The sequence below is a fragment of the Gymnoscopelus braueri genome (assembly GCF_963280865.1).
Source record: "Gymnoscopelus braueri genome assembly, chromosome: 6".
Lineage (NCBI taxonomy): Eukaryota > Metazoa > Chordata > Actinopteri > Myctophiformes > Myctophidae > Gymnoscopelus > Gymnoscopelus braueri.
Genome location: NC_137607.1, coordinates 54,057,411 through 54,070,021, shown reverse-complemented (window position 1 = coordinate 54,070,021; position 12,611 = coordinate 54,057,411). Strand labels below are relative to the sequence as shown.

At 43.0% G+C, this 12,611-nt stretch overlaps 2 protein-coding genes across 3 annotated transcripts in view; both read left to right on the top strand.

Annotated features, from left to right (window-relative positions):
- Positions 1-6,092, top strand: part of notch2 (notch receptor 2) — a 75,104-nt gene extending 69,012 nt beyond the window's left edge. Inside the window, exons 34-36 of one of the 2 annotated variants that reach the window (XM_080431383.1) lie at positions 959-1,056; positions 1,739-4,449; positions 4,828-6,092. In XM_080431383.1, the coding sequence (XP_080287509.1) occupies positions 959-1,056; positions 1,739-3,199 (1,559 nt within the window). In that variant the 3' untranslated portion in view covers positions 3,200-4,449; positions 4,828-6,092. Of the gene's footprint in view, positions 1-958; positions 1,057-1,738; positions 4,450-4,649; positions 4,768-4,827 lie in introns of those variants that run through there. The other variant, XM_080431384.1, reaches the window with a different exon arrangement.
- Positions 6,093-8,204: 2,112 nt separating this feature from the next.
- Positions 8,205-12,611, top strand: part of LOC308087007 (UDP-N-acetylglucosamine transporter-like) — a 12,867-nt gene continuing 8,460 nt past the window's right edge. Inside the window, exons 1-3 of the mRNA XM_080430647.1 lie at positions 8,205-8,653; positions 9,541-9,760; positions 11,421-11,434. Of these exons, the coding sequence (XP_080286773.1) occupies positions 9,571-9,760; positions 11,421-11,434 (204 nt within the window). The 5' untranslated portion in view covers positions 8,205-8,653; positions 9,541-9,570. The remainder of the gene's footprint in view (positions 8,654-9,540; positions 9,761-11,420; positions 11,435-12,611) is intronic.

The following is a 12,611-nucleotide window of genomic DNA, read 5'->3' as shown; positions in this document are numbered from 1 at the left end:
TAATTTCCCCGCAAGATTTTATTTGAAAATAGCCGATCTACAAGCTCACAAATAACAAATACATAGTTCAGCTGGCGCAATTTTCAAATAGCTGATGTACATGTTAAAGTTCTCATGTGACCCATAGTCGCTTCTTTTTGGCTGGTTTTCCTAGACCTGGTTGCTTGTTTCTCTCACAGAATCTGGCAACACTGGTTATCAGGCTTAGTACTCAGGTAGAGACTGATGTGTGGCTCCTTACTGGACTTGCCTTCCAGGCCTATAGACATAAATACGTAGATGCCGCATTGGCCCCTGGGGCTGTATTTCAATGCTGCCACCATATTAGCTGGGTCAGCTTGCCTTAAACTGCACTGGAAGAAATATGCCTGAGTCATATATAAGTACCTGACACTGTCGGGCAGAAACCTCTTATCTCCCATCTTTTAACTTTTTGTGTTTTTTCGTAAATGAATGCCCTACTTGATCATACTACAGCGTCAAACAAAAGCATCAAAAGTAGCAGATCCACAAGCTCGTAGATCTGCTACTTTTGCTATTTTTGAATTTGAATCCTGCAAGGTAACAGTTTTAGACATAGTATGAGGTTTCCACCCAACAGAGACAGTAAGGTGTTTTGGTAGGAAAACCCACATTTGTCATTTAATCAAAGTATCCTGTATCATAATAACATGCTTCGTCACTTCAGTGAACAACAGTGGCCAGTGAGGTATAATCTACCTGTATATATATCTGTCCAGGCCAGCATTCCATAAAATGTTTGTCTTATTCATTATTATCTTATATTATTTAGCAACCACAATGAAGGCAAACTTGGAGCAGCAAAATTGTAGACTGTGGATTGCAAACTAGACAATTTGTTGCTGATACAATTTGCTGCCAATCTAGCTAACATGGATGATTCCCCCCCCCCCCCCCCTCTCCTTCCTTTGTCTATTCTTCAATTTCCACCTGTCAGGCAAGTCAGCTCTACACTGGGCAGCAGCAGTCAATAATGTGGAGGCTACTCTGGTGCTGCTGAAAAATGGAGCCAATCGTGACATGCAAGACAACAAGGTGTGTGGTTGTTGTAATGATGTTTTTTTTTTTAAATAATATCTTGGACACATAATAAATGTCTTCTTCTGTCGCCATTTTAACAATTTTCTAACCAACTACCCCGACCCCATGGAGAAGTAGTTCATCAGCACTTCTCTATGTAGCTAACGCAGGGGTGGGCAACTTTGATGGTGGAGAGGGCCACTATATTTCCACACTCACTCCAGTGGGCCACATTACATATACTGTCAGGCAGAAACCTCTTATCTCCGTAGTTTAACTTTTTTTTTCGTAAATCCTGTACTTCGCCATTCTATGTCACACAAAAGTAGCAAAAATAGCTTGTAGATGGAATCCTGACATTTATTTTTGCTATTTTTGAATTGGAATTCTGAAAAGTAACATTTTTATTTAATTTCAAATGCATTTAGTTATACTTATGTTAACTTTATGAACTTAAATAGAAATTCTTTGGACATAAAAAAGACAATAGAATTTTAATACTAGTCATTAAGCTACTAATATAGACTGAAGTAATTAAAGCGGGTCATGTTTGCATGTTTGGAATTTTAACAGCTGAAATCAATAATATATCCGATATTAACCTGAAGGTGAAGGTGGGGCCGCATGTGGCCCCCGAGCCGCCAGTTGCCCATGTATGAACTAACGTGTCTATCTTTGCATCATGTGCTCCCTCCAGGAGGAGACGCCGTTGTTTTTGGCCGCCAGAGAGGGCAGTTTCGAGGCAGCTCAAGTTCTTCTGGACCATTACTCCAACCGAGACATCACCGACCACCTGGACCGGTTGCCCCGCGACACGGCCCAGGAGCGCATGCACCACGATATCGTTCGCCTGTTGGACCAGTACAACCTGGTCCACAGCCCCCACAACGGCCCCAACCACATGGGCGGACCCGGAGGACACTCCTCCATGGTCTGTGGAGCCAACGGAGCGGGTTTCATCGGCATGCGCGCGGGGCCGCAGGGCAAGAAGAGCCGGAGGAGCGGACCCAAGGTGGGAGGAGGCGTCGGTGGAGGTCCTAAGGAGCTGAAGGACATGAAGGCAAAGAGGAGGAAGAAGCCTGCTGGCGGAGAGGGTCCGGCTGTGGCCGCAGCGGCGGGAGGAGGGAGTGCAGGAGGCACAGGGGGAGCCATCGCTAACGGTACGAAGGCAGCAGGGGGCCTGTCGGAGAGCTCTGTCACCATGTCGCCCGTCGACTCCCTGGAATCGCCACACTCGTTTACAGGCGACACCGCGGGTGGCGTCTCTAACGCGGCCAAATCCCCTCCACTCCTCGCCAGCCCCACCTCCAGACCCCTGCTGCCTCCTGTTAGCCACATGCTGGGTCAGCAGCAGGGCTGGGTGGGCATGAACAAGCACGGATACGGTAGCCACATGTTTAGCCTTATGTCACACCAGATGGGGGGATCCCACGGTATGAGCCAGCACCACGGCCAGGGCCCCATGCTCACCCCCATGAATGTCACCATGAGCCGGGAGCAGCTGCCCCCCATCGTCACCTTCCAGATGATGCCCACGGGCCCGGGCGGGGGACAGACCATGATGAAGCAGCCACAGCAAGGCCAAGTCCAGGTACAACAGTCCCAGGCACAGAGCCAGAGCCAGAGTCACTCCCAGCAGGGGCCGGGTCACCTCCACTGCACCCAGGGCATGATGTACCAGATCCCGGAACAGATGGGCATGGGGCACGGGCTCCCTCACTCTCTGCAGCACCCCCACCCCCACACCCTCAGCCACGGCGGTCACGGGATAGCGGATGGCCAATCTCGGCAGCTGCCCCCCTATCAGCCCATGCAGAGCCCCGTGGATAAGTACCCGACTCCCCCCTCCCAGCACAGTTACGCCACGGCCGGTTCAGAGGGCACCACCCCGGGGCACCCGGCCCATCCACCCAGCGAGCACCCGTACCTCACCCCGTCGCCCGAGTCGCCTGACCCCTGGTCCTCCTCCTCTCCCCACTCCAACTCGGACTGGTCTGACGTTACCACCAGCCCCACCCCTCTGGGGAACGCCCATCATGCACTGCCCTCATCGCGCCGCACACACATTCCAGAGCAGGTGCAGCTGCAGCCTCAGTCGCAGCAGACGCAGCAGGCCTCCCAGCAGGCTCAGCGTCCAAACATGCAGGTGTATGCGTAGGCCCCCCCCCCCCCCCGAGGACAACACACAAGGACAGACTGTTGTTCTTTGTAGTTTAAATAGTTAAAACTACGACACTTATCTTGTATTTCTTCTCTGTCTTATTGTCAATAATTTTTACCTCTTCCTTGATATGGTAATCAATCACCTCCCCCTTACATGTTTTCATTCTCTTCTTTGCACTTATAAATAGTGTGTGTATAGTCTCTGAATCGTCATAGGGTATTGACAGCTATACGGTAAATCAAAAGTTCTGAATACCAAAAAAACGTGTGGTTAGTCGGCTTTCACCAAGTCCACATGAAAGCATTTTCCTCTTATACTGTCCCTCTGATCATGAGCAGGAGTCCTCTGTTCTGCATCAGGACTTGGCCGTTTGGGGTCATCTTCGGCACCCAGGACTGTTTTATGGAGGGATCACCAGGAAAAAGCTTATCAGACATTAGTCTGCGTCTTGTGAGGAGGACAAGACTGTTGCTTCGGACGTTATTATGACAGAACGGAACTTGGATTTCTGTCTCTGCTCAGTGGTACAGGGCTGAGCCTTATTTGTGGATGTCATTTTCTCTGAAGGACAATGTAATTGTGTAATGTGCTATATGCTCTCCCCCCAGTATCCCAGTATCGTTTAAATGTAATAGGCCTGCCAATACTAACTTCTTCCCTGTTGGAATTACCGTAACTCTACTTTTTTATACGATGGGTAACATTCTGCTAATGTTATATTCTCTCCAAAAACTGCCTTGTTGTTGCCTTCATGTTTGTACTCATAAAATGTTTTCTTGTTTTTTTACATGGCTAAAGGTGGGGCAGCGTATTAATATCCACTGTATGGTTAGAACTACAAACACACAATGCATTCTCTTCACTATGTGGTTCTCAGCTTGTGGTGTAAATGGTTCTTTTTACACATTTATGTGTTTCTAATCAGCATCAGTTATAATAGATACGGTACATACCGTTTACCCTCTCTCTGACCATGTCTGGAAAGTGGGTCGTGTGTCTGCATGTGTACACAAATCAATTAAGAATCCAGTTTCTTTTCCTCTGCTTAGTAATATGCTTAAATTCAGCGGGTCGTCTCGTCTGATCTGAGGTCGTAAAGCACCCTCAAGTGCTCATGTATTAAAAAGAAGCAGTTACTGATACTGGAGTCAATACATAAGAGGAGTTAGAGATCATTGGAAAACTAAACCAAGGGTCTGTACGGATGCACTCTTCTCAAGTCTGTCTTTGGGTCTCACAGTAGGGTGCTTAACCCATTACGACCTGAGGAGATTCTTAAAAATGTTTTCTAAAAAAACAGTTTTTTGAAAAAAATACAAAAAAAGGTTTTCAAGATTTTTCAAAAATAGCAGATCTACAAGCTCATAGCGTGGCACTCGGTGCCGCGCTATGAGCTTGTATATCTGCTATTTTTGAACAGCCAAAGAAATCTAAAGTGACACAGATGCGTTAATGTGTTACGTACAGCAAGTGGAAGTCGTTGTTGTCGGGCAGAAACCTCTTATCTCCATATTTTTTTCGTAAATTAACGCCCTACTTGATCATACTACAGCGTCACACAAAAGCATCAAAAGTAGCAGATCCACAAGCTCGAAACGTGAAGCGAAGCGACGCGTTTCGAGCTTGTAGATCTGCTACTTTTGCTATTTTTGAATTTGAATCCTCAAAAGTAACAGTTCTGGAAATATGAGGTTTCCACCCGACAAAGATTAAGTGAGATATCCAACGAGAGGCCTTGAGAAACTTTATGCAAAAGTACGCGTTAGTATTGTATTAGTATTGTTATTGCATTGTGGCACACAGAAATCGTGTACATACATACAGTAGAATGACAGGAAGTTCTTTACCAAGGTAGGTTTGGCTGTGATGCCTGTATCCTCTAAAATGGCTATGGTTAGTTACTCTTCTGTTTTTACACCGCCTCTCTGCTGTAAAATGGTCCTGAATTCGTACTTGTTTTGTTTGTTTGAAATGGCCGTTTTTCTCTCCCAAATTCATGTAATCACTTTTGCTTAACTACAATCAGTTTTATCTGTGCACCTTTTGTAATTGTTGTGTAATTCATAAACCAAGTCTGGAGATGTGTATGCCGGTATTCGTACGGTTGTAATGAGAGTTCCTTTTATCTTTGTCACGTTTCATGATGCTGAGCATAGCCTTGTGTGACTGCTCTGTAACCACTGACAATCATACATTGTTTCACTTTTGTTTTGATAAAAAAGGAACAATAGTGTCTCCCAGACCAAATTTACCCAACAGCCAAAAATGCAAATAATTTCCAAATTTCTGCAGGTTGGTATCTGAAGAACCAATTGGAAAGCCTTATTTTGGATTACTGTTACAATGTAGACTTGTTATCAAGGAGTTGAACACACACAAACGTGTCTTTTCTAAATGATAATATTCTGGTTACATTACGTCTGCAAGTGCCTGTGCAAATATACCAAATTCCTTATTTTACTTCTGTATTCCCTTTCTGGCACTTAAGAGCCTTAACCTAAAATAAATGTTTGATATACAGTTACATGCAGTTGTAAAAGAAAAAGAAAAAAGAAAAAAAAAAGTTCATTGGGTCATCAAACTGTTTTGTTTTGTTTTGTTTTCCTTTTTTTAAGAGCCTTTAGAGCATGTAATTTCCACTTTAGTGCATATGCAAGGCAATGTTTAATGTGCTGTATATAAACAATTTTTGTATGTTTATTGTACTTTCTCTCTCTGTTAACCATAAATATCCTATATTATACATGTTATATGAAGTAGTTGGCCTCGTGTTTGTATAAGGTAGCAGATAACGTTTAATAATACAGAACAAAAGCTGTCTGATAGAAATAAACCAAATGATCAAGTGCTTCCTGAAATAAATTCAGATCTTCTCAGATCGATTGAGGTCCTTTGTCTCTCTTTCTTTACATTCCTTTTTTCCCCCCTAGGAGAGTAAACATTACTGTATGTAAAATACTGAACAAGTACTCTATGGCTCTACAAACTGATTTAGGCCAACATATTCTATGAATACATGTAAAATACTGAACAAGTACTCTATGGCTCTACAAACTGATTTAGGCCACCATATTCTATGCCAACATGCTTTATCTATTGTCAATTCATTTCATATCAACCAAAGGAAGTTCTAAATTAATTAAACTTCAATGTACCTGCGTAGGATCATTTAGAACGGTAGCGGGAAGAGTGAGCACTAAGGAACAGAGTGTACAATTGGCTATTTGGTCCAAAATGTGATTTGATGATTAGAACATGATTGAACATTTGACAATTAAGGTCTAATATTTCTTCAATTGCAACAATTGTAGCACTTACATATACATAATCATTTTGGGGCATAAACAAGAAGTTGAAGGTTAAATTTAAGTCTGACAATGATGTACCGTGCGTGTTCAAATAATTTATACTTTACATTATTAAGAACATTTTTCAAACATTTTATTTTTTTACCTTTTGGACAAAATAGCACATTTCACATCAAGGTGCCCACTCTTCCTTAAGTGCCCACTCTTCTTGTGACCGTGGTTCTCAAAGTGGATTCTATGGACTCTCTGGCCTCTAGGTTCCTTTAGGGGGTTCTAAATTGACCCTTACTAGTCTGTAACTCTTGACAGTATACAAATGGAACCAAATGGACCCGTTCCATTTGTACACTGTCAGAGTTAAGGGGAGACATTGAAACTCATCTGTGGACATACGCCACATTACTGCAAATTGTTCCTGTTCGCTGATGACTCGGCACTCCTGATCTCGGGAGAGGACAAGTTGCAAGTTGAGGAGGTCGCTCAGCTCCGAACTCTCAAAAATCCGTACTTGGCTTACCGATAACAAACTGTCACTACACCTTGGGAAAACTGAATCCATTCTCTTTGGGACCAAACATTCCCTCAGACAGATGGATGTAAATGATTTCAAGGTCAAAGTCGATGACACAATTATCTCTAGCAAAGAAGAGATTCCCTATTTGGGTTGTGTTCTTGACAAATACCTGACAGGTGAAAGCATGGCTACAAAGGTGGTCAAAAGAGTAAACCAGAGAACCAAATTTATGGGCAGAGTTTCCTCTTTTGTCAACCCTCAGGCCCTCAGGACCCTCTCTGGGGCCCTGATTCAACCACTTTTTGACTATGCTTGCACCTCCTGGTACTCCAACACCTCAGTGTCACTGAAGACTAAGCTTCAAACCTCCCAAAACAAACTGATTCGGCTACTCCTCGGATTGGGGCCCATGACCCACCTTTCTCCCACCCATTTTGCCAGCCTAGGCTGGCTCAGGGTGGAAGACAGGGTTAAACAACTAAAAATGGGACTGGCCTTCAAAATTGTAAATGCAAATTTGCCCGATATGCCCCCTATTCCCGCATATCTGAGTAAATACCTCCAAAAGGTTAGCGACACCCACAGTCACAATACCAGAGGGAGCGTTAACAACAATTTGGTACCACCCACCCATAAAACAAACATGGGCAAATTCTCCTTCTACAGCACTGCCACCCAGGATTGGAATAGTCTAACTCCATCGCTCAAAAAATGCAGTTCGCTGGGCTCATTTAAAAGAGCCTTAAAAAAATCACCTTTCAGGAGGCCAAAAGAGGAGGTAGTACCATTTTCCCGTTAGACAGCAGACCCTCCCCCCCCTGTTCTTGTACATATTTTTTATTTTTTTTGTTGTACATAGTGTTATTTTTTTGCTGTTTTTTTTTAATGATATTTGAACTGTGGTGCCACTATATATGCCTATGAATTGAATACCAAGGCCCTCATTGGAAACAAGTCCGCAAGGACTTTTATGAACGGACCTGTTAGACAAAGTATTTTAAATGTAACTGTGCTGTTTTACATTTTTTGCCTAATAAAATATTCAATCAATCAAAAAAACTGAAATAGTGCATGTGCAGTACCGCGCCAATCCAGCAGGCGTCGTCGTAGTACGGTCGCTGAGGAGAGGAAACAAACAAGAGAGAAAGAAAACTGTACACGGAAGTCGTTCCCCGGATTCTTCTAGCCTCCAACCATCAGCCTCACTCTGCTCTCTGCTATTAATATTATTATTATTCTACCTCCTCTTCGCCTGGAACAGAGACATAACTAGTAATGGCGGCTCAACCGAGCGAAATGACACAAGGAGAAACATATTCCATGTCCATAGATAGCTTCTAGTTAGTTGCTAAAAAACGTGCTAAAGCTTCCCGCTGCGGGTCAATGGACGCGAGGACTTAAAGAAGAAGTGCTGCTGTTTTGACAGCTGTAGCACCTGGTTCAATGATTAACCCTTAATAACCTCACTGATAGCCCGCTATAAGAGGATATTATACACTGAATATCATAACTCACACTGGGATATATTCATATCTGATGCAAAGTCAACTTCCTCCACGTCTCTGAAGTTGGTTTCAGGTTTTTTTGTTTGTTTTGAAAGCAAGATCCAAGCCCCAAAAAAGGAAGGTAAGATCTGACTGCATTCTGTTTACAGTCTTCTCTCTGTTAGTCGACTTACTCTTTAAATTCAGTGGTTTTCTACCTTTTTCGTGTCAAGGACCCCCAAATTGACACACATATGAAAAGATATGCCATGCCAGGGACTCAACCATTTTGATTTCTTGGGGGTCCCAATCTACACTATATCATCACCCTCATCATCATCATCATCATTAGTGTTCATTTAACTCTGAGAGTGTAGTGTACAAATGGAACCAAAACACTCAGAGTACACTCAGAGTTACAGACACATAAGGGTCCATTTGGTTCCTAACTATTCATTTGGCTGGGGACCCCCTCAAGGACCACTGGTGGTCCCCGGACCACTGGTTGAGAACCACTGCTTTAAATGATCGAAGTGGCTGTCATGTTATTGTGAGATTCACTCTGCCGCTGTAATAAATATGTATAGATTCATATCTGAGCGTGTGCAGCTCCAGCATGAATGGCATAAACAGTACAAAGCCACACAAATGGAACCATATAGGGGTCCATTTGGTTCAAACTGTACACTCTCTGAGTTATAAATGGATTAATTAACTGTATTGAACTGTACTAGTTTCATGTGCTTTTTTCGTCAAACTTCTAATAAAGTATTCAATCAATCAATCAATCACTTAACCACTTGAACCTTACAGTAGGTCCCCCTATAGTGGGGGGGGAACATTCGCCAGAAATAGCAGATCTACAAGCTCGTGAGCTTGTAGATCTGCTATTTCTGGCGTAGAAGGAAACAAGAACAGGCCAAGTACAGAGCCAATGCAAGTCTGTTTCACCAAGTGGTTCAAGTGATTAAAATGCCTTTTAACATAATAATGATAATAATAATAATCAAATTTGGATAATTTCCCCAGTGCTGCTGTCCTGTCCTGTCCTCTGCCGCCATGGCATCGTCCAGGCTGAAGTACCTGTCTCTGGGCGTGCTGGTCTTCCAGACCACCACCCTGGTGCTGACCATGCGCTACTCGCGCACGCTGGCGGCCGAGGGGCCGCGCTACCTGGCCTCCTCGGCCGTGGTGGTGGCGGAGGTCATGAAGATCGTGGCCTGTGTGCTGCTGGTCTTCAAGGAACACAGTGAGTGACGAACGATGGACTTCACAGCAGAGGCATCACTTTGTCTACGGGCAGTGTGCCAAGGACCCCTTTGATATGTATTTGGCCGCAGACCCGTCCATCTGAAAATGTTTATTGCCAGGGACCCCCAGAAGAGAAGATTTATGTAAAAAAAAATGTATATATTCAAAAGTTTCCAAACATTTTTTTTATATTTTTCAAAAGTTTTCAAAAATCTGCTATTTTTGAATAGCCAAAATATAAATGGTTAAAATGATTGTGATGCTACATTAACTACTTAAGCCAGTGCTGGCCCTGAGGAATTTGGTACCCTAGGCAGCATTTCACCTGGTGACCCCCCCTTATATGGACAGGACACTCTATAGTAACGAGCACTATCAGAACATAGACCCATTTTGCAATTATTTGAATAATTGCAAATCACTTACCCTACCTTTTTAAGTTCTAAATAAAAAGGGGTTTCACTCCCACTTTATGTTGCTTCTCTTTTTCCCCTAGACGGGGACGTAACAATATAATATCCATTCCAAGTGTTATTAGCCTTTGGTCGTGAGGTTATACTGTAAACAAACTTCTTATTCTCTTCATTACACGTGAGAGTCGGCTATTCACTTTATAAACGTTTAATCGTGTGAGGGACTCGCTTGCGCTGATCTACAATTTGTCATGCGGTGTGTCGCGCCGCTTTGTCAGCTGTAGATCTGTCCCTTTTGAAGAGTAGTGATGTATTGTCAGTTTACGGTTGCCTTTTATGGTCTTAAATGGGGCATGGAGCAACGTCCGTTTGTGCTTATCGAAAATATGCACCCCTTTAGTCACTTTATTTAGGCATGTCCAAATTTGAATCATGTCCAAATATGTATATTTTTCTATTATTAAAAAAAACCCAGAAAACCTAAATCTTGGCTTGGTGGGCGCCCACCCCCCCAGCCTAATGGCGCCCTAGGCAATTGCCTACTCTGCCTATTGGCTGGGCCGGCTTTGACCTTAAGCTGGGGACCCCTGGAACACCCCCCCCAAAGACCCACTTTGAGAACCAATGGTGTAAAGATCATTTCAGGAGCAACACTCTACCATAACTCAGCTAAGATAAGCCACCAGCCTGATACAGATGTAATCTGTAACGGTCATGTCCTACTGTGGGGATTCAAACCCAGGTCTCGCGCAGACCAGATTTCTACCTCTCCGCAAGCAACTTATAGATGCTATGCTAGCCACATATAAGTTACAAACACCCTCCATTGGTAGCCCCATTCCATGAAACGGAGAAGTCCTGATCGTATTAACCGACGATAAACTCACCCATATTGCACCTGAACGGACAGCTGGGGTTATCCTCTTTGTCTCTGTCAAGTCTTTGTCTCCAAAAGTCCAACATGGACATGTCATGAGCAACTTTCTCTGTTGCCGAGCAAGTAGTTCGTTGTAGATCACTCAACGTCCTGCGTACCACCTGTTTCGAAATTGCAGGACGTTGAGTGATTTACAACGAGTGATTTACAATGTCAGTGGTGGATTTTTTTTAGACAAAGAAGATAACAACCCAAGATGTCCGTACAGGTGCAGTATTGTTGAGTTATCGCCGTTTAATACAATCAGACAGGACCTGTGTGTGTGAGTGTGTGAAGCAGGGCGTTCCTGAAAAAGAATTTGTTCTCAGCGAACCTCCCCTGGGTAAATAAAGATAGGGGGGAAAAAGAAAGAAAAGAATGGAGGGTGTTGCAACTTAGATGCGGCTAGCCTCTAACTTGCTTGCGGCCTTTTTCTACCACTCTGGCAAGACCCAATCCCTGGAATCTGGAGATATTGCGCTCATGTTCTTCAGGTAGTTCTACTTTTTGACCAGTAGGTGTCCTACCCGACACCAGGGTCCACATGTCTCAGTGGAAGAGTAGGAAGACCAGACCACCTCCCCCCCAAACCACTGCAGACGTGCTAGTTACATTGCATTAACACTAAAGCGGCCTGTCTCTGTCGACCCAATGTGATGCAATTTTAATTTAGGATATCATACAGATTGGTTAAAATAATGTTTTATTCATTAAAATAAGTTCTAGTTGTAAAGACAGTGGCTCTAATCTCTGGTCCTATTTACTGACTGGATTAGAGCAATGGTTCTCAAACTGGGCTTCAGTTAAATGATTGATTGTTGGGAGCTAATGGACTCCTGTTGGAGTTAAATTAGCACTGAGGATTTTTTTTTACAGTGTAGATTGAGGTACCAGAGATGTAAAAAAGAAAAAAAAAAGTATCTGTGGTCTAATGCATATCAAACTAGGGGTCCTTAAAATAAAAAATAAAAAAGAGAAACACTGCTATAGAGCATCGCAGTTCCCGCCCCTTCCGGGTTCCACCGCAAAATACTCAATGCATTTTTCCCATTGACATTTCCAAAAATATTTATATCAATTAATTTAAGCCTAGAATCAAGCCAATAAAACATGACCATCATCATGACCATAAAACGTTTGATTCTGTGATTATTATTTTTTTAAACGGCAAAACAAAGGGTATTTATTAAATATAGTATATCATATAATTAAATATAAAATTTAAAAAATCACAGAAAAAAACGTTTTATGGTCATGATGATGGTCATGTTTTATTGGCTTGATTCTAGGCTTAAATTAATTGATATAAATATTTTTGGAAATGTCAATGGGAAAAATGCATTGAGTTTTTCCTTCCGGCACCAGGAAAAACCAGGAAGTGGGCGGGAACTGCGATGCTCTATAGATATTAAGGCTAATACTTATTTTCATTCTAGCTGTAGTATTAAAACTATTTTGTCTCTGTCCAAAACAGTTACTTTTCAGGATTCAAATTCAAAAGTAGCAGATCTACAAGCTTG